This window comes from Lagopus muta, chromosome 2 (assembly GCF_023343835.1).
Source record: "Lagopus muta isolate bLagMut1 chromosome 2, bLagMut1 primary, whole genome shotgun sequence".
In the NCBI taxonomy this organism is placed as follows: domain Eukaryota; kingdom Metazoa; phylum Chordata; class Aves; order Galliformes; family Phasianidae; genus Lagopus; species Lagopus muta.
Window position 1 is genome coordinate 88,218,487 of NC_064434.1, and position 23,947 is coordinate 88,242,433.

Consider the following 23,947-nt stretch of genomic DNA (forward strand, 5'->3'; position numbering starts at 1 on the left):
TGTGTTTTTAAAGCCACAAAGGTCTAGCATATCCTCAAAATGGAAAGACAACTGCAGCAACACAAAGGGGTAGGATCTCTTAATCTCTGAGAATGCTGCTCTTGTGCCTAACCAGACCTTTGAACAAGCTCAGGACAGACTGCTATCCAAGTTATAATACAGTGTGACTTCCAGGTCTGATATCTGTAGAAAGGCAGGCATCAAGCACACCTGTTCCAGAGCTCCTCTTGCCAAGCTTGGCTTTGCCAACACAGCCACAGATGTTTTCAACCTCCCCTCTCCATTAAAAGACACCTTCATCCTTCATTTCTAATACCAGCTGAAAGACCGAGCAGCCTGACTGCCGCAACACTAACAGCTGCAGAGGCCAAATTTAAGCTGATCTCTCTGAGGATTGATGTTTCTTCCATAGTGCTGCTTGGGGAAAGTGTCAGCCTGCTTGCCACCTTCAGGTGGACAATTCTGAATTCTCAAATCACCTATAAATGCCACCAGTGATGCTTTTTGAGTTGTACATAAATGTTCAAAACCATCCTGCAGGGCCTGTCCTGTGCAGTGGTACCCAAACCACGCAAAAACAACGTACCTTGATATCATTGCTGTGTACTTGTCTTGTGAGTGCTAAGAGAAAAAAACATTTTAAGACTGAACAACCACATGTAGTGATTGTTTTCTAGTCTAGACAAAAAATAAACAAGTCTCCAAACTTGTGTTCCCACCCCCTTTAAGTCATCACCAGAGGTAAATCTTTGTAACTGTTTTGCTGTATTTTTAACTCTGCATGCAGCAATGGTAAACTGCTTTTTATTTAGTTCAGGCAGATTATACAAGACATTGCATGGTCTGTGTTGCTCTCACAACAGACACCTGACTGTCTACAATCACAAATGTATTGGAACTCAAAGTTTCCTGCTGTCCCCTCCATTTCTAGACTAGGGTCACCCTCAGCCAACAGTGCAATCTGCATCTGTCTATGAGCAGAGCCCCCCAAACCCATCAGCAGACCATCAGTGTTTACCAAGGAGAAAGAGTAAGCTATAAAGAGATGTAAGAGGCTGTAGTAGGAAACATTGCCTCCAGCCAGGCTCTGGGATTGCACTCAGAGTAGGAAAGCACCAACAATGACCCTGGGGACTGCAGTTTCCATTTAAAGAAAATATTTACCAGCATTCACTGGCGTTTAGGTGTGGCTTCTTGAGTTGCTTACATCACTCTACACTCAGCCAAAAGAGGCTGCTGCCTCCTCTGCAAAGCAGCAATTCCTGCCATTTCCCTCTGCTCATTGGTCTTCTAGTGATCAGCTGGACCATTGGCCTCAACGTTAACTCTTTCCTCAGAGATCAGATCTCAGGCAGAACATCTTATTCATCAGCCCAGGATCTCTTGGCAACAAGCCACCTGTGAACAAAACCAGAAGCCCCTTTTCCAGGACTAAAAAACCCAAACAACAGAACCTTCCCACATATTACTCAAGTCACATTCCTCAAAAAACAGTGAATCAAGAAGTGCGAGTTAGAAAAATGAGTTGTGAAGTCCAGCATCCAGCTGTGCAGCAAACAGAAAACCAAGAGAATTGTACGTTCTGTGCTACGTTTGAGAACAGCAAGGTAAGATTTCAATGTGGCCGTGGTCAAGATCTTATCATTCTCTTATCAGACAAAATTACTGTCAGGTGAAATAAAACAGGATTAGAAAGTATCCTAAAGAATGACTTATCACGAATCAGCTCTGCAATGTGTATCTTCGGTGAGAATTCCTCCTAACCCCTTTGAATTGCCAGCTGTTCATTGTAAGAGTTGGATCTTCACACATCACAACAACAACAAAAAGCAAAACCAGTTTGATTTTTACCAGATGATTTTGCTCATTCTAAAGCTCCCAGGATGACCAATTCTTTCCACCTGAGGAAACACTTGTAACTACAGCCTAGGTGTCTGGTAAAGAAAGTAAAGAAAAAAACAAAACCAACAAAATCACTTTAAAGCAATTTAATAAAAAGCTGAACTCTAATAATATCTAATAAAGCTTGGAAGTAAGAAAAAAGATTGGGGGAATGACAAATAATAGAGAAGAAAGTTATCATAGCAAGCTGAATAATACAGTTCAGAGCATGAGAAGTAGTGCAGAGGAAAAATGTTTTTGCTGAACCATTAAGTTCAAGTACAGTGCTATAACAAAAAAGTATAACAGTACTAAAACAGAAAAGCCACTTCCCAAAGCAAAGGATTGCAGGAACACAGTACAAAAATGTACATACAATTCTTATGCATGGTGCTGGTAAAGCCATAACTGTACATTCTGCATTTTGTTCTGGCAGCCACAGCCAGATGAAGGCAAACTACAGAAGATACAGGCAAGTCTGATATCACTGAGCCACATTTCTCCAAGTAGTTAAAAAAAAGGGGGGGGGGGATAAGTAAAACAGAAAAAGATGACCACTGCCTTGTAAGACCTTCTACAATAACCTTGTAAATTTGGAACATTATATTTCACTCAACTGAACAAATATTCCTGAATTTTCTGAAGGGCAAGCGTAAAGTAAAAGCAGTTGGAAGGCAGGCAGAATATTAGAGGAAGAGCCTTTGATAACAATGTACAGATCAAGAGTTAAACCTCCATACCTCTCTGGAAAGGAATTTGTACTGTGGCAGAAACATTTTTGTGAGAGAATGTAAAAAAGCTCAGCTTCACACATGCTAAATCTTACTCTGTCCTAGCATGCAACTTGTATTTTCACTTTTCTTTTTCATCTTTTTTTTTTTTAATTTAAATGCTTTCACATGTACTACTTTTTTCACTTTGAAATAGGGATAGCTAGAAAGCAAACGTTCTTCTCCAACTTCTCTGCTTCTCTTTCCATCTGTCTTTTCAGGAGGTGGGCTTTTCATTATATGTCTGAGATGATCGGTTTATTTTATTACCCAGATCAGTCAACAATTATCAGATGCTCAGTTCTACTGAGTCTGAATCATGCCACTCAAAAAACAAATGAGGAAACAATAACAACAAGCAAAATCAAACAAAAACAAAGAAAACCAGTGCTGCTCGATGTTCAGTCAGTATCAATCAACATGAGGACAAAAACATAAAACAGTTACTTTGGCAAGTGCCTTCGGTTCCCTTCCAGAGCTAGCTGACCTGTAATTCATTAGGGAAACTTCTTATTTTCATACCTTGTTTCTTTGAGAAAAGAAACAGAAAAGATCACACTTTCACCCTTACAAAACTTTATTTGAACAAAGAGTGGGCCTTTTCTTTCCTAAAAACAAAAGAATTTTCAATATTCTATGAAAATGAGGGCTTTCTTGAGTCTGTCTTTTCTGAATGCAGGATACATGATTCTGCATTCCACAGCTTGAGTTCCATTTAATTTAAAATCTGCCCTCCTCCAAAAGTATCATCTTCATTCATTTCCTATGTTGACAAGATTTGCTTCTAAACAAAAAATCTGGAAATAATTTCTGTTTGAAGCTTCCTGCTAACCCTGAAATTTGAACTTAAGCACAGAAAAAAACCTGCCTGCAGCTTCATTAGGATTGATGTTTGCTTCTAAATGAGTACAACTGCTAAATGATTATCATAATTTTGGCATGGAAATACCAGCATCACCCACCAATAAGAAAACAGTAGAAGTCCCCAATCCTCTGTTCCTGTAAGAAATAAAAGAAATCCACAACTAGGCTCAATAAAATCCAACTCCACTGTGTGAAACTGCCAAGAACTGCCTATGAAAAACTGAGCGACTAAAGGCACGCAGCCCCATAACTGCAGGCATCACTTACAGCACTTACAACCCAATTCTCCTCTCCCCTGCAGCCCAGGCACCTGAGAACAACAGTGCTGCAGGAATATTTTTGCCCCTCATTACTCCCAGTTACAGGCCCCAGACCACCTTTCAGATCTAGTCAGTGACAGCATAACCTCCAGCAACAAAGGTGACGGCCATCTTACAATAATGATAAAATAATTAAATATAATGACATTTAAAAAAATTAAATATAATAATAAAAGCACTTGAATTCAATAGTTTGAGAAGAACAAAGTATACAGTACCAGAATGCAAAGAAACTTCAAAAGATAGAAATTAAAATTTAAATGTTGCTTGTTCTGTATTCCAGAAATACTCATCCTGTAGCCCCATAGCAACACAAAGCAGCATGAAACACCACCCTGCTAACAGAGCAGCCCCAGGTTCTTGCTCACTCCCAGTGCTCATTCCAGTATCTGCTCTATCCACTGCTTGTGCTGAGATGAGCATCCATGCAGTCACACAGTAGTCACACACATCAAATGAAAGCTAAAGTATTTGGTTTTTGTCTCAACATCAACGATACAATGAAAAATGAAAACATTTATATAAATATGATGGTGCACTGCGGGCGTATTTGACATTTTGAGAGACCAATTCAACTCTCAAAAGGTTGTGTTTAATACCATCAATATCCGGGGCATTCACTTCTCTTTCTTGTGATCTTTACCTTTTATCACAGCATCTCCACCTGCAGGAGTTCCATTTTCTTGCGGAGCCACAAGCGTTTTCAGAATCACTTGAGTTGCCCCGAGTCTTGGCAGGGTGACATGCTGAAGAAACGGCAAATTGTTTTTCTTGGCAAATGCCTGGCTTGTTTCCCTCCTTTTCCTAAGGAAGCCACCCTCTGGAAATAAAACAATCCATTTCCGATTGCGGCTCCGGTAATATTTTTCTAGATGCTCCTTGAGTAACACAAGCTGCTGGTCACGGTGTGCTTTTCCCTACAAGAAAAGAACACTGACTAAATAAAATGAGTGCTTAAATGATACAACATGTGCCAGCTAATTGTTACATTTCTAAGATTTCTATCCCTTTTCAGAGATGCAAATACGCCCCTGCAACAAGACAAAATAATCACAGAACCATTAAGGTTGAAAAAGATCACCATCTAGTCCAGCCATCAATCCATGCCCACTGACCACGTCCCTCAGTGCCACATCTCTACGTATTCTGAACACCCCCAGGGACGGTGACTCCACCACCTCCCTGGGCAGCCTGTGCCACTGCCTCACTGCTATTGCTGAGAATGTTTCCTAATACCCAACCTGAACCTCCTCTGGTGCAACTTGAGGCCATTCCCTCTCATCCTATCACTAGTTATGGGAGAGGAGGATGCTGATCCCTGCTTTGCCACCATCTGCTTTCTGGCAGGTGTAGAGAGCAGTAAGATCTCCCCTGAGCCTCCTCTTCTCCAGACTGAACAACCCCAGCTCTCTCAGCTGCTCCCCTAAGACTTGTGCTCCAGCCCCTCACAGCTCGGTTGCCCTTCTTTACATAGAGTTCTCCTCAGAGCACCCACTGGTGGCCTGGTAAATGCCACTTCACAAATAAAAATACCCTTGTGAAGGAGGATGAAAGTCTCTGATGACTTCTCTGCAGGAGTGATGTCCAGACAGTGACCAGGCACTCTACGTGCCAGAGGCACGGACTCAGAGTTCCCTGGTGAATTCATTAAACTGAATTCTGCAAATGCAAACTGGGTCAAGCTGTTTTTCCACGGTCCACATACTATCAGTACTTTCTGCAAGCCAAGAGTAACTTTGTGAGCATCACCTTCCACGCACTTGTCCCCCTCAGGACCAGTGCAGGTGACAGAAGCCAGAGCAGGACAGCAGCTTTTAGTTTGACAATGAGCAGTATATAGGGTATAGCCAGGTAATAATTAAACCCAAAGGACTAAAGGTAGGGAAAAAAGCCTCATTAATTTCTCCTCTTTCATGTACTAGGACAACTATTTCCACTTAAGACAGTAAGATTTGACCTTAATTACTGCAAAAATACCAACAGAATCTTCAGCAACAGTCTTCTCTCCTTTCACCTTCACTCAGTAAGAGCAAGCCATCCAAATTTTCACAGACAGGAATTTACATCAGTTAGCGTTACAAGGGCTCTGAAAGTTCAGAGTCACAAACACCTACACCTTCCTCTGTGCTTTTTTTGTTTTTTTTACACTTTTGGAAGGAAGGAAAACGGGAGGAGTGAGTTTGGTTGAAGACAAGAAACAGTATTTTATCAATGATAAGTTTTGTGAAAGAGTTCCTCCCAGATTTTCATATCTCACCACTGCAATTATTTCCAACTTAGCCTCATGAAAAAGGAGGAATGAACTCTGCTCATATTTATGGAATTAAAGAGCAATATAAAAGTTCCTCAGTTAAAATAACTCTTGGACACCAGACCAGAGGACTCCAGGATAGCAAAGTAGTTCAGAAAAGAGCAGCGAACAAGAAATTTTTTGCAAGTTAAATATTACAACTTCCCAAAACCTAGACATACTTAGCAAATATGGCAGGTGCATGAACTGAAGTTTAGCGAACACTGTGAGGGTTAAGATGTGGCTGTAAGATAGAAAAATCTACCGAGCTAAAGGGAAAGAAGGCAGATAAAAGTACCGATGATAACAGGTGGATCAGTGCAGAGTCCTGGAACATGAATGCACTTAACATCCTATCCAGAGAGAAGTCTCACAAAGGAGAAACTCCTCAGCGTGACCAATTCTTGAAGGTCATGGCTAGCTGCTTGGTATCATGGAGAACAGGCTCAGCAAAATTTCCTTTAGAGGAAAGAAAGCAGGTAGCAGCAGATTGCTGACATTCTTCAGGGCGCCCTGCACTTTGTGTCATCACTGAGGCAAGTTACAGACAGCCTCAGTTTCTGGAAAACTTCTCAATGGAAGAAAGCACCAGTCAGTCTCTAGCAGACATCAAAAGCATTCCTGAGCTGTTGTTGCTGCTCATGGAAAGGAGGCTAACACACCTTTCTAAACCAATGGGCTGCACTGTGCCGTGATCAAACTACATTGTTTCACAGCAAAAGACAAAACAAGTATTTGCTCATCCAAATATTAATAGGGCCTTTCTAAAATTAGGTAAGATTATTATTCATCCCAAGTATTTTGGCTTTTTATCAATGGGAAAAATAATCAAACACTTCAGCAACATCCTATTTTCATGCAGTCCAAAAGACACGATGACATGACTTTGTGTGATGTTGCAGACTTCAGTCACTTTACAGAAAAAGAGGGAGAGTTCTGTTTTCAGCTCAGTAACGGCTTAGCCTCATAACTGGAACTGCAACAACGCATTCAGAAATTATAATTGACAAACTGACAGCCACGTGTACCTCAAAATGTGTACTTTGTGAATGTTAACTACTGAAATGGATTGATATGTATGAAGTGTCCCTGTTCTTTTCTGTACTCTCCCAGTATGTTATCTTCTCCCTCTAGAGACCTTCCTTTTGTCTTGATGTGGTGGTTTGATGTTTTCTAGACTTGCCTCTAGTCTTTGTTACAAATCTCACTGTAGATTTTTTTATTGCCTTGAAATAAGTATCTGTTTATTTCAGAGAAAATTAGATTATCTTCCTCTGAAAAGTTAAAAATGTGACTATTCTCTGTCTGCCACAGACTGTTTAAAAGTCCAAATGAAAATAAGGGCAGGGAGGAAACGTATGTTGGATGTTATAGTCTCATAACCGACACCAGATCCATGCTGATCAGCGTACTTACTGCAATTCTACTTTTGGAGTATAGTTTTATCAACAGATGTCAAACTTCAAAGTAACCACACACACATACCTCTCCCCACTCCTCCAAACAAAACAATCTAACTGCTGTACCTACACAAAAAACTCAAACTGAAAAAAGAATAACAAGCTGCATAAGCTCAACCCAAATACACGCATTTCAGCACAGTTATTTCATCCTGAAAATCAACCTGGATGGGCTTGTGTGAAGTAAGACCCATAGCATCCCGATACCCAAACATCAGGATAAATAAAAGCACTGTTATGTTACCACTTACCTGTCTTATAAAGAAGTCTCCATGGATTAATGAGACAATGCCAAAATTTGTATACTTAAAAATATGATCCATCAGCCACATCATCTGACGGACAACCTGAAAAGTCCAGAAAAAAGAAAAAAGCTGAGTAAACATGTGCAGAGAAGCATGCACATACAAGTCATGGAGAAGCAACAGAACTAGCAAATGCATGGAAGAAAATCCTTTGTGTGTCTATGCATCAAAGTAATAAAGCAACACAGGTGCTACACTTCTCCCTCAAGAATGGTGTTAAGCACACAGTGCGTATTCATAATGTAAGATGCAATTCTACACTGTTAGCCACATGCTGTAGTCATTTCTACTCAGTGTTTTTATGGGAGGTGTAGCACTTCTTACAGATGTGCCATCACAATTTGAAGTCATCTGAAGTCATTTGAAGTCCACAAAACAACACAAATTTGTGTTTGAAATCTCTAAGTGATTTACATCTGCAACAAAACCAAACAGGTTTTCTTACACATTTTTTACTTGACAGTTTAGGGATGAGGTCATTTTGTTCTCTGCTGTTGATTTGCACATGCTCCACGTGTGCTCCATATAATCTATGAACAGTGCCATCACCAAGATCTATGCACAGCCCATGTAGCACTGCTAGTTTCTCTCCCAGCAGAGCAACCAGCCACATGCAGCTGACAATTTCACTAAGACACGAAATGCTCCTTTGTCCTGGCCAAGCAAAAGCAGACAGGGAACCATTAGAATCACCTTGACCATCACTTCTATAGAACAAAGAAAGGTATTTTAAATCTCAAAAGACTGATGTATCAGTAAGAGAATAATCAATAAGGGAATTGTCCCAGAGGTAAATGACAGAAGGGGAAAACTTCTGCCTCCAAGGTCCTTCCCCTCTGTAGCTCCTATGTGTATGTGTTAAGAGGGGTAGGAGTTGGCTCTCCAACACTGGAAAATCCAATGCCTCTTATATGCTTCCCACCGTGTAATGAGGCTGGCTGCCTTCACTCTCCCCTAGCTTCGAAGGCCACAGAGACTGATCCAAGTTGAGTGAAATTTAGACCACGTAAGAAAATACTTTTCCATTTACCACAGTCAAAAAAGAGTGTGGAGAACTATGGTATTTCTCTGATAGTCAGAGGATTATTATTATTATTATTATTTTCATCTTAAATGTGTAACTTGGCATCTTTCATTTCTCCAAGATACATAGCTTGGAGGCAAAGGAAAAATGCATTGTTCACACATTAGTTGACTACATCCACCACCACCACTAAGGTGTAAGCTGCACTTCCCTTCAAGCCCTAGAGGCTTACACAGTACCAGAAATACACAGGCCCCACATATTCAACAGTAATTCACGCAAAATAGTTTGGTACAGCCAACGATGGTGAAAACAGGTAAAAGCCACATCTCTGCATGTCTAAGTGGCATTTGTAGACAAACTGATTATACTTCTTGCAGGAATTCTGTTTTACATGAAAAAAGCAAACAGCCACAAAAAAAAAACCACCAACCCTGAAATGCCCACCTTGACAATCTGCTGTAACTGCTGTATCTATCTACAAGATAGACTGCTGTATCTATCTACAATTGCAGCACCAGACTTTCTTCCAAATACATCTAATGCTCTCTTGGAGCGCTCCGATTACCCATTCTCCCTTTTGACCACAGAAGCTATAAATGAATCCTGTGTTATATGTTTAGAGAAAAGTAACTACCACATACTCTGTTTCGTTTCCTTATCCATAAACAACCGTGGCCAGATGCTTAGTAAGGTGATGTTTTCACACACTTAGAAGAACAAAACTACCAAAGAAAGCCTAAGATGCTTTATTGCCTTCGACATAGGGCTGACCTCTCAGCTAAACCTGAATGTTACAGAACGCAGTAAGAACCACTCAGCTTTGGTGGGTTTTTAGTATCAGCAAACTTTCTGTTTGAAGATTTTGGATAATGCAAGAGTACAGGTTCCTGGGCCATCCAGCATTGCCGCAAGTAGAAAAAGAAAACCGCGTCTGAGAGAAGGGCAGTTCTCAAACACATGAGAAGTCACAATATCATCAGTTCACATCCACACATCCAGAGAATAAATGTCATAGGGAAATGCAACTTTGTGACCCTAAGTTAAAAACAGCACTCAGAATCCACTAACGAGGTGTTAGTGGAATGCAGCACCCATATGACTCTCTGTTCATCTATTAGGCTTTTTGACAAATAGTGTTCCGTTCTATTAATTAGAAACAAAGCCAATATAATCTGCTTTGCTGGAAGAGATGAGCAAGCTTAATAATCTGCTTCCCTGAAAAGCAACGGTTTGGGTCTTCTGAGGAGTCAGCCTTAGAAGTACTGTGGCACCCCATGAGGAACAGTTGCCCAGCAATGCTGAGGCTCCTCTCCTCCCATACCACTTTGTATGGCTGTGTATCACCTGGGCATTTAGCTCACAATTTCGGAGGACTTCATTTCTAACACAAAAGTTTATCATTGATCTTCAGGTCCGAAGTCCATCTCATCGTGTTCCAGGTGACACAGAGCTTCTAACCAGTATCCTTGAACATGCAGTTTGCTGCCAAATGGGCTACAAAGAGGCAAACTCCATAGCTCAATGATTACAAGTCTGCCAACAAACCTATGCAGTGGGGTAAGGAGTACAAAGAAGAAATAAATATTTTAATGCGTATTAATTCATGAACAACAGACACACACACACCCCATCAAATAAGGGGAAGATCAAAGGGTACAACACAATCATCTTGTTTGCAATCAAAAGGCAAACGAGATTGCTAGATATTCATTTTGTTCCACTACCAAATGCAGAACAGAAAAAGCTGCAGTGGTGCTTTTCATCCTCAGGAACAAAACAATACTTATCAGAGGAATCTCTTATCATATGCAGTTCGAGTAGGCTAAGCAAAGACATTAAAAACGTTTTGAACACAAATTCATAGGTGTTCATGGACAGAAATAATTTTTGGTGTTTTTTTTTGCTCCACCCTTCCTGTTTAAGCTAAATACAGGACGCTGATAATAGTTTCTGATGTTTTAATAGGAAATCTGGGTGCCTCCCATTCACAGGCTCATTTTGATTTCAAACTGCAAAGATTACATAACAAAGCAAACCAAACAGACAGACTTTCATTTTCAAAGCACTTGCCTGTAACAACTATAGAACTCAGGTGTGCATTGAAACTTGCACTAGAACAGCTACAAGCTGTATTTTTTTTTCCTCTCCGCCGCGCTCATTCTGCTCTTAATAAGAATAAAACAACTCGGTCAAATTTATCAGCCCTAATCCAGGCAGAAAGCAGCAACAGGAGCGTTTTAACCTACTTTTTAACATTAAAGGTTATGAGACCTCAACTAACTTATTAAGAGCTCAACAATTTCACAGACTGGAACAATTTCTAGAGCTACATATAAAGTGTGCTCAGGCCGCATCTGAATCAGCACAAACCTGCTACTGTGTGGCTTATATTATGGCACTTGTTAAAACAACCCCATGCCAGCCCTTCCACTATGTTTTAGCTAAATTCCACTTCCCTAACAGGATGTGTTTTCCTTACTCACCTAAGTTAATCTCAAAGAGAAGAAACACCTTAACAAATGTATTCCAACTTACTGTTCAATAAGATTGTTTGCTTTAAACAGGTAGGGTACACTAGCATTTGTATATAAGCAATTGCTAAGAAAAAATGCTAGGAAAAATACATCACAGTTCCTGACCTGGCCTGTAGGAAACCTACTGTCAAACTGCAAACAAATGTTGGCATTCTACTTTGCTACACAGAGAAACAGAACTTTGTCTTAAATCAGACACTTCTGATATCTCGAATTAACAACAAAAAAGGCAGCAACAAGGGGAGAAATGCTTGTTGATTACAGCTGGATTCAAAGTCCATGCTGCCTTGCAAAGGAGAGCAAAATTTCAGACCACCAGGGGAGGAAATTCTGCCACTGCCGTGTCAGCAAGAGGCCAGCTCTGGTCCATGACTTCACATCTCCATGCACCCTTCTGTGTGAAATGGAAAGGAGCTCCCACCTACACAACGTACCTTGAGCTAAAAAGCATCGCTCGAGTGGTAAAAAGTGTTTCAGAATTAACACAGCTCAGCTGTCCTAAACAAAATGAAAGCAATTGCTATCTTGTTACTTGCAGTTGAATATCAAGGTTACAGAGGACTTCATGTTTAAATTAAACTGTTAAAAAAACAAATCCAAACAAAATCCTGTCTTGTTTAAATAGTTGCTTATTGTGTAATGATTTCTTTTCTTCCCCCAGTGGTTTCACGTCTCTCCAGGACAATTCTCCTGTTCAGAAATACGAAGCATGCTATTTAAAAATACCTGACTCAGCAAGTTCCATCAAGGATAAACTATTCTGATCTTTCTCCTTATTTTTAGACAGTTGTACCACTCACACAATATTTTAAGCATGTGCTAACATTTGTGCTCATTTATTTATTAGCTAAAAAAACTACTAAAGTCACTCAAGGCTCTGGACAGGATGATTCCAAGCACAACAACAGAAACCCCATAAGCAAAACATGCAGATTTCAATGGCTGCTTTGCTTTTCTGAAAACCCACAAACCTAACATTCCCCACACTGAAGGCTGTTTGCCACCTCAACACCTTATTCCATTTTCAGCATCTTCTACACTTTCCAAAACTCATTCTGTCTATGCTGAAACTTTTTAGCTATGGAGTGAAATAGGATCAATATGGTTTAGATTTAAACACAAATATGGATATATAAACTAGGATGCATACATGTGAGAAGGGGACAGACACTGACAGGAGTTCTGACAGGACAAGGGGAAATGGTTTCAGACTAAAAGAGGGGAGATTTAGATTGGATATAAGAAAGAAGTTTTGTTTTGTTTTGTTTTTTACTATCAGGGTGTTGAGGCACTGGCACAGGTTGCCCAGAGAGGCAGTGGATGTCCCATCCCTGGACACACTCAAGGTCAGGCTGGGGAGGTTCTGAGCAGCCTGATCTGCTGTAGGGATCCCTGTTCAGTGCAGGGGAGTTGGACTGGATGGCCTTTACGTGTCCCTTCCAATTCAAACAATTTTACAATTCTATGAGTCAATTAACTTCTATGATGTTTAAATTATGAGACATCAACAGTCAAGACTATAAGACATACGTATCCATACGATTCTATCCTCATAGCTGTACCTTCACCAAGATTGCCCTATGCATAACTTTGATGAAGAGAATTAAAAAGTGTTCATTCTACTCATTTAGGTATGCACAATACAGACTACCATACATACCTAACTTCCTCAATTCCCAAAGGAAATAAAGCAATTAAAAGTAGTGTCAGAACACTGTCTTCTCTAGGCTATAGCAGGAAGAAGTTAGTCTCTTCCATCACCCTTGAGCAGCATTTTCGTATTTTCCAATTCAAAGACTTGAGGGCTTTTGTTTATTACATCAGTTCAGCACAAGTAACATCTGGAAAGACTGAACAAAAACTGGAAGAAATGCAGTATACACGCAATGTGCATGAATGTACGTTAAGAAGAACAGCATCAGTTACAGGTTACGCAGATACAATCAAGAGCAGCTGTTGTGTTCCTCATTTCCCCACCGTACGATGGCAGGAAAGAAGTACATTAAGACAGACACAGCTGATGCAGCATTTCAGCTTGCCAGGCATGTACCTATCACACTGCAACCTAAACATACATATCTCTTCCCTCTAATTACACCACATATTAATTTCCCATTTAGATCCTATCCTCTGGCTTCCAGCACTATGCTCCTTGACGTGATTTTTCTGAACATCCACGTATGAAGCGATTGACATTAGTTGCATTTCTCAACAAGAGATGCTGAAGAGTGAGTGAAATAAGAGCTGAAGCAATTTTGACCACATATAGCTAGCCAGTCTGGATATGCTCTCTGAGGGAAGTTACTTCTAGTTTCTGATTTTCTATCAAAATCCCATAGCTGCTTCTGATTTCATTAGAAAAATGCTATGTCAAGATAAAGTCACAGCCTAAAAGCTAAACTCATGATGGTTTGAATTAAGTTGGTACGAACTGCACAGAGATACATGGTGAGAGGAAAAAGGACATTCCTTCCATGAATTACCTTTAAGGAGATCTGCCTCCCTCCATGCTAACCTAGATTCCACACTAAGTCAGTTTGTAACTGACCTCTGAAGGCAACACAGTGATCTAAAACCTTCTCCACCCTACTGTCACATTAATCCAAAACCTAACCAAAAATCCCATATTCAGAGCCCTGTGATTATTTGATAGATTGACACACACATGAAAGTCCTCAGCACTACACTGAGATGCAGGCACACCCATGGTTACAAATGACAGACAGAAGCTATCCCACTCCCCAGTTGTAGCCTACCGTGCCTTTATCCTGAAGGCACATCATCAGAGTGCAGACATCACCCGTTGCTTGATGGTTCACCAGCACCACAGCTTCATCTTCTGATACCGCTTTAACATCATCACCCCATTCCACTACTATTAAAAAAGAAAAAATAAAAGGTAAACTTTACAATGACCACATTGCTAATTTCACTATTAAAAACTAAAAAAAAAAAAAAAACCAAACCAAAAAAATCAGACTTCCACATCCAGTAATAATGAAGAAACCTACATGCTACATGTGAATTTAAACTGGCACATAGCATAACGTACGCTATATTAGCAAGACCATTTTTTCAAGCAGAGGGATTCAGCTCAGTTGTAAATCGCATGCACAGAATAAGAACAAAACAAAAATACTCCATCAGTACATGTGCAGAGAGATTGATCTTTTTTGTGTCATTACACTATTCTATATTTAGGGTGTCTAAATTACATAAGCTTTTGACCCACCTTTCAAATTCAACTGGCTCATTAGATTTATTTATTTTTAATCAGGTTGTAAGAAAAAATGTTTATTCATTTATTTATTGCTAAAACTCATGAAATTTGTTTCACTTCTACATTTGCTGCTATCAAACTACGCTGGTAAAAGCAAAACAATAAAAAATATTTAATTGGAACATTCCACCTAAAATACTTCATTAAAAAAGCTTAGTCACTCACATCTAAACAAGTCAGCTACAGGCAAGAAAATAGGTTCAGAGAACAAGCTGCTCAGATAACAGAAACTATTAGTCACAGTTTTGTAGACCAGAGACCAGATGCTCCAGTGGCAAGAATGACATCAGGATGAAGCCACAGCTGTTGATCATCCAGCATCCCAACTCACTAGCAAAAATGTGCCGAGGTAAGGAGGAATTAGAACTGCATCATCGTAAAGTAAATAAACAGAAGAAGGCCTCCTGCAGAAGAGCACAGGATGGAAAACTGAAGAGCATCTGCCATAAATCACAGCCTGGCCTATGCCTATTGCTGGTACCAGAGCAAAGAGACCACTGTTCAGAGCCTGGCCCTTTTCAACAAATACAAAGCTACTGCAACACAAGGGACAGGATGGGGGAGGCTGAGCAATTCTGTGAAGTTCAACAGGAAGAGGAAGATGCCTTGCCCATGCATGTAGGACACAACTATTTTTCTGGACTCTCGGGATCTCAAGTGCTTCTTACCTGCTATTATTTCCATTTCTGACATCAAAGAAAATACATCACCTTCACTACTGGATCTTTAGTACCTTTAAGGAAGGTTTATTAACATTCTCCAGGCAGCAGACAGCTCTCTTTGAAGGACAATTACAGGCTTATGCTTCCACTGCTGTTTCCTAAGCTGTAGTTTAACTGATGCAAAACCCACAGGCTGCACATTGAAGGTGTGAAGCAATAAACCACGCGTGGCTTCCCTGTCCTTGAAGAAATTTCATTAGCATCACACAGTTGAAACTTGCTGTTTCTATTAACTTCTAGCAGCTTCAAAGTTAGTACTGAACTGAGACGGTTAAATACATAAACAAACAGACGGTTAAATACATAAAAACGTTCTATTTGGTCACAAGTAGGTAGAATCAAACTACACACAAAGACGGGAGAACCTGTTTATTCCATAACATTAACCTCCTTTCCTTTCCTTGACAAAAACTAAGCATGGATCCTTCCTCATTTCTCTTAACGTGAGCTTTGAGGATCCCCTTCATTCTTGCGGAATAATCACTGTGTGTGACTTGTCCCAATGTCTTCCTCCAGAGATACGATCATATGATTCTACAATTCTATGATTCTATGAGATGTTACAACGTTGAGAAAACTTCCAGGAAGAATACAGTGAATGTACAAAGAACCTGTTCAAGTATGGCTCCTCAGGCAACACAAGATGCAGCCCTGTGGTTGGCAGCACCAGGGGAGCTTAGGGAGCTGGTTCCAAGAGAAACAGCACAGAGAGTGGAACGAAGAAGCAAACCGCATGGCCAGGCTCGGATAACACCAAAGGGATCAGAACTTGGTGGTACCACAGAACCAGTAATGAGCGTAGTTGTTATCCCAAACCAACAGCTTTTCTTTTTTGTTGTTGTTGTTTTTGAAAACATGGCTCTGGGTGAACTTTGCTTACTGTGTGTTTGTTGTAATAGCAAAGCACATCTCCATCCCAAAGGCTACCTGCCTCCACCCCCCTCACCAAGCACACCCTCTTAATTTTTTAGCCTACACCATCAAAAGCAAAGCCAAAAGTAAGCCAACCAAAAGTATGTATGTCACTAAAGCTCCACCCAAAAGTACAAAAATAGCATAAACACAGCTTGAAAGAGGAGGAATTTTAGGAAAGATCCCATCACAGGCAAGTTGGAATGACATCACTGACAGCTGAGTTGACAGGCTGAGTCTCTCCCTGCCCCATAGGGACTCCTCTTGGGTGAGATTCACACGCTCATCGGTACCAAGTGCTTCCCCAGGAAACTCAAATCTCTACACAATTGTTCCATGATTTAACACATCTGTGGTGGGCTGTACATCCACATTCCTGGTACCTGCATGGGCACTGCAGACAGTGTATTTATCTCCAGCAATCAAAAAGAATCTACCATCTGTTGTTCCAATAAACAGCACTAGTCATTAATTTAGCCATGAAAGTTCTCATAGAACGTGGCCATACTCCTTTAGTGGAGTCTGTATTACTTCAGTCAAATGTGATTAAGCTGAATGTGCACTGAGCTATTTGTGCATCCGCACTCATGACGATTCATAAATGAAAATTACTCAGAATCCAAGCTAAGCTGCCTCCAGTCCCTCTGACATCTGAGGATAAGCTGGAACACCAGGGGGTATTTCTTCTGCCAAACCTTCTTAACCTTTAATGAAACACAAAAATTGGCATCGTGGACAGGACTGACATGGATAAACTGCTGCAAAAATATAATAATAAACTGCTGCCCTTTAGCAGGCCACGAAAGAATGGGCTCAAAAGTTTTGGAAGAATGAAGAGAGGTGGCAGAGCGAACTGAATTCATTCCTCGATAGATACCCTTGATTCCATGGGAGGCACAAAATGGAAGAAGCAGTCGTAGTTAACCATGCACCTTACTTATCAAGTATTTCATGTTCCTGTGCATGGCAGTACTCAACTACGTAAAAAAGTAAGATGAAAGAAGTACTGTTTTAAGGAAAACGTATTAACAATGTACTCATTTTGAAATCATTACCTCAGCATCTTTAGTACATTGCCAATATACAATAGTTCAACTCAACTGCAACTTTCCAGAAGCCACAAAACCGGAGTGCTAAATATATCAAGCACCTACAAAATAAGCTGGATCACAAGCGCCTAAATATTACTACATAATGTGATTTTATTTCCAGATCACTCAGTGCTATAGATTCAGTAGTTGTGACTTGACTTGGAAATTTTCAGACAATGGGAAATTGGGAAAATAATCTTCTGCTGATACAATGAAGATTTCACCTACTCTCATTAAGGTACGGTACACAGCAAACCCACAGCCAGCTCACAACGCAACACCAAGCTTCAGCTGCAGTGGTGCTGCCCAGGGAGGTGGTGGAGTCGCCGTCCCTGGCAGCGTTCAAGAGGCGTCTGGATGACGTGCTGCGTGATATGGTTTAGTGCTTGTGGTAGCAATGGTGATGAGGAGACGGTTGGGCTAGATGATCTCATAGGTAATTTCCAACCCTGTAATTCTATGATTCTATGGTATCAGGAAATATTCTCCCAAAGAGTGGCCAGGCGCTGCCCAGGGAGGTGGTGGAGTCACCATTCCTGGAGGTGTTCAAGAAACGTGTAGATGAGGTACTGAGGGCCATGGTTTAGTGGGGAAATATTGGTGGTAGGTGAATGGTTGGACTAGATAATCTTGGAGGTCTTCTCCAACCTTGAGGATTCCACGATTCTATGATAATACAATGCAAACTCCCATCCAGGTCACAAATATGCTACCAAGTTTTAGCTGCAGCAGTAGTAACAAGAGGGGTCCTGCTGCCATGTAAAGATGTTTGATTTAGCCCTTCAGTTGATTTATTCAACTCATTTTATCTACCAACTGGTGGGACTAATAACTCAACCTCTGTACCCAGCAGACAGGAAGTGACGTACTGAATCAGTGATTCAATCCTACCTCCTTGAGTTCCTTTCCCCTCTATCATTTCTCCTCAGGCAATCAGTCTTGTTTCTTGTGTTCAACATCACCTTGTTGCCAATTGATTGAATTGATTAACAAAGTGAAAAGAATCAGTTACTGCAAGTCCTTCACTTCTCATTGCTGGATGGGAAACAACAGTAAACCACAGAAGTATGCACACAAACCACTGCTGCTACCACAATTTTTTTAAAAGAAGAAAAACCTCCAAATATTGAGCTTAAGCTCACAGCACCCTTAAAACTCAATGGAGGAAGAAATGCCCATCTTAGATTTTCCCCCTGTGCTAAAATTTTCAAAACAAACACCTTTTCCTTTAAGAAATACCTGTGCCATGACATTCCATTCCAACCAAAAACACTGAAATCAAAACCTCAGATGCATGGCAGCAGAACCAGGAACCGTGCTTTGTTTCACTGTAACAAGACAAAAGAGGTTCAAAGGCAAATATGTGTTGCTCAGGGTGCCTGAAAATCAGTAAGTAATCCTCTATAACTTCCTTCTATTCCCAAGACACACTCTATAATGGTACAAACTGTGTCTCTACAGCCTTGCAATCGTTAGATTTCTGCACATGTGGTATCACATAAAATAATATACTATAAAGGCAGGCAGAAAAAGGCCAAACCAGTCCATAAACTGTAGACATTACTTTAGTTTGGTTACTGGGAATTGTAGTAAATTCAGTATCAAGCAAATCTGGTAATCCTGATTAGAAATGAAATCTTTTACCCACAGGAGTGACACAAAAATAGCTTTGCTGCAAGAGAGACTTCATTTGGGACACAGTGGGAATCTGGGATTCCCCAGTAAAGTATGAAGACACAGCACGCAATGGCAAATAAATGGACAGGAAGATTTATCCTTCCAAGTCTGAAATACACGCAAGTCTCTTTAAACCCAAGAATATATTTCATAAAAGGAGCTACAAAGTGAGCTTTTTATGAGCTAATCCTTGCAAAGCTTGAAGTACAGAACAATTTAAAATGTTTGGGGTTTTTTTTCCCACATTGTAGCTAAACCACTGCACATCTAGATGTAGCTATGGAGAGCTTTCAGAACACTTGGCTGCATAACTTCGTGCAGGTAAGTGATGCTATGAATAAATATCCAAGCATTTTAATTGCAGTATATCATTAGGCTAGGCAAATCACCACTCAGCTAACTAAAAATTCAGTAGATTTATGTTGTGCTTTTATACCTGGCCAGAATGGCAGCCCAGTATTCTGCTCTTTGTATAGAGAAGCAGTCTTCTGACTAGAAGCACATGAATAATTTCTTTTGCATACTGCATTTTAAAACTTCTACTCTTGCCTGTTTTTTTAGTAGTGTGTGCCATAAGAACCAGTATAAGTTATGAAGGTATTGGTGAAATTTTAGTTAACACTTGGGTTTATTACTATTTTGAAATCACATTGGGTTTCAGCTTCTTTCCCCACTGAGCTGGATAACAGGAAAGTCTCCTGCCAGAAATTTCAGCAGCCATTAGAAAATGAGAAGGAAACAGACTCGGTTTATTTTTCTTCTGATCATTTGTAATCATAGGCATCCACGACTTCAAAAAGGCAAGACTTCAAAAAAACAATTCCAAGACACAGGTTAGCAACAGATAGAACTGAACAGTACCACTTTTTGTCAACCACTTGCAAATCTTCAATAAGAAACACATGGTGTTATTAGTAGATACTCTCCTTCGCTCCCTCAAAAGTAACCCCGCATCCTAGAAGGGATTTTAACATTAGGTATTCAATCAGAACTGTAGCTTAGAACAATCAGGTTTCTACATTTTTAGTATTTCCCCTCATGCTCCATCATTTGTCCTTGGGAAGTTACACCCGTGTGTGACCATTCTCAAGCAGCTACTTAAAGTACGCTGCAGCTGGAGCTGCACAAACGTTCTCAAATGTTGAACTCATTTGTGTCTCCTTTATGGATGAGAGTGTCCGATAGCTGGCACTAAGAGGTTTCACCTTTGGCATCACTTATGGTATATTACTTAACACATTTAGGTTTCACTGAAAATAAGTGGATAAAGAAATGTAGACGGTGTCCACCCCCACCGCCTTTGCTACAAGGATAAAGACATTTGTCTCTGCAAATTGATATACTTGCCTATGGGTAAAAGCAAAAACAAGAAAATAGTGGGCTAAGCAAATTAGAATGCAATCACGTTTTTGTTTTTTAAATACTTCAGGGTCAGAAGGCAATTAAAAACCTCTTTAAAAAAATTAGACATTTTCTATTAGAAAAAGGAAGAACAGCTTTTCCAACTCACCCAAAAGATGAGCACCTTTCACACCTAACTCAAATCATGGTGCCACCAAGCAGTTTTTATTTCTCTTTGAGAAAAACCCTTATCAAAGAGAGGTAAAGAATGAAAACAAGCTGGGAGGGAGAAACCCACAAATGAAAGAAGCCTGTTCCCATGGTACATATAAATATACTAAGTCTTAGTTTAAGACATCCCAACTGCCATTTTAATTTTTCTGTGGCAAACAATTTCATACTCCTCCACATTGTATTTTAGAGAGCAACCTGTATTCCCCTTTACTTTCACTTCCATTCTTTTTGGTTCCCCCTTTTACTGCTGCAGTTTACTGACACCTGCTCTGTGGAGAAGTTGACTCTGGTGGTCACAATATCGATGCTGTAAGTCGACCCCTCCTCTTATTGCATTTAGCAATCAGAGGTGGTAAAAACAAGTGACAATTAGAATAGAGATGCCCTGTAGCAATTGTATCTCTCATCAACCCAAGAACCATGTTCTTCCTAATGCACAGACGTTCCATTTGGAAACAGATCTTAGCGATGACTGCTATTGAAGACTGACTTCATTTTCCTGGAATGCGTGTTTGCAAGACCTCAGGGGTACAATTTTCTTGAGTTCTATAATTCACTGGCACAAGAGATGATGTTTGTGGCTGAAGAGAGGGCTCCTTTTACCCGTGTGTGACTGAGAATCAATAGCAGTGAAACCTAAGCTTGCCTTCCATAAAGAGAACATCTTCCACTGATTCCAGCACAGACAACATCACTTCAAGAGCTTCTGATCAGAATTATGCCATGCAGCCAGTTTATATGATACAAAAACTTATCAAGTTAAATTTCATCAGGACAGAAAATCAATGCTGACTACAGCCACTGAAGGCATAACTCCAATACAACTTACACGCCTCACAAGGTGCATCTTTCATGGAACATACCCTTGGTATTTTCTGCAGGACTCCAATAGCTACTTCACGCCACTCCCACAGCTCTGCTTGATTTCCAGAGACACACAAGCCTTACTACTCGCCTTTCTGACCACGCAAACTCAAACCCTGTTCATTTATAGTGGTTACTGCTTCCAAGCAGTGGTACAAGACAGGCAGTGCTCACATCCTCACCACCCACATTTCCCTGCGCAATGTGAACACTGCCGTTATGCTGTTTTCGTGACTAGGCTGGTAATAAACTGCAGCAGACAAGAAGCAATTCCACTGTCTGCTTTGCTGCTTCTATTATTAGAATAGCAACTCCAAAACTGAAGAATGGGATGGAGTGCTGAAATCCTTTTGAAGTACCTCGAACTCATGAGTCAGACCATTTGCAGACAGAGCAAGCTGTACAGCGCGTTCCTCCCCAGTGACAGATAAAATACATTAAGCATTAACTACCCAGAGGAACATCAATGCATTTGTGAACTAATATAATATCCTGAAGCTCTAATACCTAACATATTGCAGATGTTGTAATGGACAGAAATGCTGTTTGTTTGAAGCCTAGAAGGAGAGACAAAACAACAGGGCACCGTTTCAAGTTTTTTGTTGCCTTTGAAGAATAATTCTTCAATTTTTAATGCGAGAAATGAAGCACCAGAACAAGGAAAGGTTATTTGGACCCATCAAAAAAGAAAAAAAGAAAAATCAAACAGACTTAAATATTGAAGAAAAAAAATTGCAAGGAATTTCAAATCACACAAAACACGATCTAGATAGAAACATACTGTCTCCAAGGTCTTAGAAGAATCTGAACCAACAATAAGCACGCTTCAGACAGACCGTTATCGCTTCACTTTGTATTTAAAGCTGACAGCACCATTTTGGTCACTCCTAGTTACATCGTGGAAAGAAATTTCAGCAATCCGTGTTTAACAACGTGGATTTCCAACATTACTGAAGGCATACAGTTCATAGCACTGCCTTTCAGATTATACAAAGCAAAAGGAGAATCATAGATGAGCTAAAGACTTTTGCTGGCTAAAAGCCTCTGAACATTTGAGGAGGGTCAAAAAGCCACAACACTGTGATGACAGACGCAAGTAAACACTTAAGTAGCACAAGCACTAAAGAGACTCTGAATAGGGGGAATCTCTGTTAAGTTCTTAAACAAATCAGAGCCATAATTTTCAGCTCACCATGACATGGCAAGAAAGAAATCTGCTGAAGGTCACAAGGCCACAAGACTGCTCATACGAAAAAAATTATCCTGAAAAATTTTTGTCCACTCATGTTCTCCTGCTCCCTAGGAAGACAGTGATGATTTGAAACCACAGCCATCAAAACACACAAGATTTTCTACCAGTTTGCACTTTGCATCATCCAACCCCAGAGTGCAGACAAGAATAGAAACACTGCGGTCAGTTCCTTACATTCAGGATATCTTTATGAAAATTTCCACATGTCTGAGCTGGGGAATTTGTTCCCTCCTGGACTCTAGTTAGAAAAAGTGAGGTGGGTTCCTCTCTGCATACAATCAGAAAAGAATGAGAAATTAAAAAAAAAAGGAGGAAAGGGAAAGTTTAATTTACAACACAAAAAGGGCATATGACAGCCTGAAAGTCAGTATGCTGACACTTGAGTTTTAAGATGGAAAGCTGTTGGAGACAAGATCACCCTCTTCACAGCCCAAAGTCCAGCTTCACATATTCACGTGCAACCTGAATGATGGGACAGAGTGCACCCCCTGCACAACTGCTACACGTCTGCAGTCAGCACAGAGCTGGTCAGAGGTACTGAAATGCTCTACTGCTGCTGCTCACAGGGATCTGAGCAGGCTGAAGAAGTGAACTCATAGGAAACTCACCAAGGTCAGTGAGGGGTAGAGGCAAGTCCTGTACCTGGGGAACAGATTTGCAGAAAAAGCCCCTGGGGTCCTGGACAGCATTCAGAAGAGCACTGCCAGCAGGTGCAGGAAGCATCACCCTTCCCCTCCACTCGGCACTAGGGAGGCTGCTCCTGGAGCCCTGGGTAAGGAGAGAGTCCAGCAAAGGGCCACTGAGGTTGCTGAAGGACTGGAGCATCTTTCGAAGAAGCAGCTGAAGGAAGTGGGACTGTTCAGCCTGGAGGGGAGAAGGCTCAAGGAGTGTTGTCTTATCCGTTTATAAAAACCTGATGGGGGTGCAGGAAGCAAAGTAATGAAGACTTAGCCAGTCTCCTTCCTGTGGTATCCAGTAGTTAGATGAGAGGCAACAGGCACAAACCAGAATACAGGAAATCCCACTTCAACACAAGAACAACTTTCTCACTGTGAGGATGAACTCTGACACTGACATAGTTTGCCCAGTGAGGTTGTGAAGTCTCCATCTTTGAAGCTGTTCA

The 23,947-nt window shown here is 40.6% G+C and overlaps 1 protein-coding gene and 1 long non-coding RNA gene across 2 annotated transcripts in view; one reads left to right on the top strand and one right to left on the bottom strand.

The window, feature by feature from the left end:
* Positions 1 to 23,947, top strand: part of LOC125689325 (uncharacterized) — a 249,516-nt gene that overhangs the window by 134,847 nt on the left and 90,722 nt on the right. The gene's annotated exons all lie outside the window — the stretch shown is intronic.
* LPGAT1 (lysophosphatidylglycerol acyltransferase 1) overlaps positions 1 to 23,947 on the bottom strand; it is a 59,918-nt gene that overhangs the window by 19,932 nt on the left and 16,039 nt on the right. Inside the window, exons 4-6 of the mRNA XM_048936304.1 lie at positions 14,208 to 14,326; positions 7,837 to 7,932; positions 4,479 to 4,752 (exon numbers count right to left, since the gene is read on the bottom strand). Of these exons, the coding sequence (XP_048792261.1) occupies positions 4,479 to 4,752; positions 7,837 to 7,932; positions 14,208 to 14,326 (489 nt within the window). The remainder of the gene's footprint in view (positions 1 to 4,478; positions 4,753 to 7,836; positions 7,933 to 14,207; positions 14,327 to 23,947) is intronic.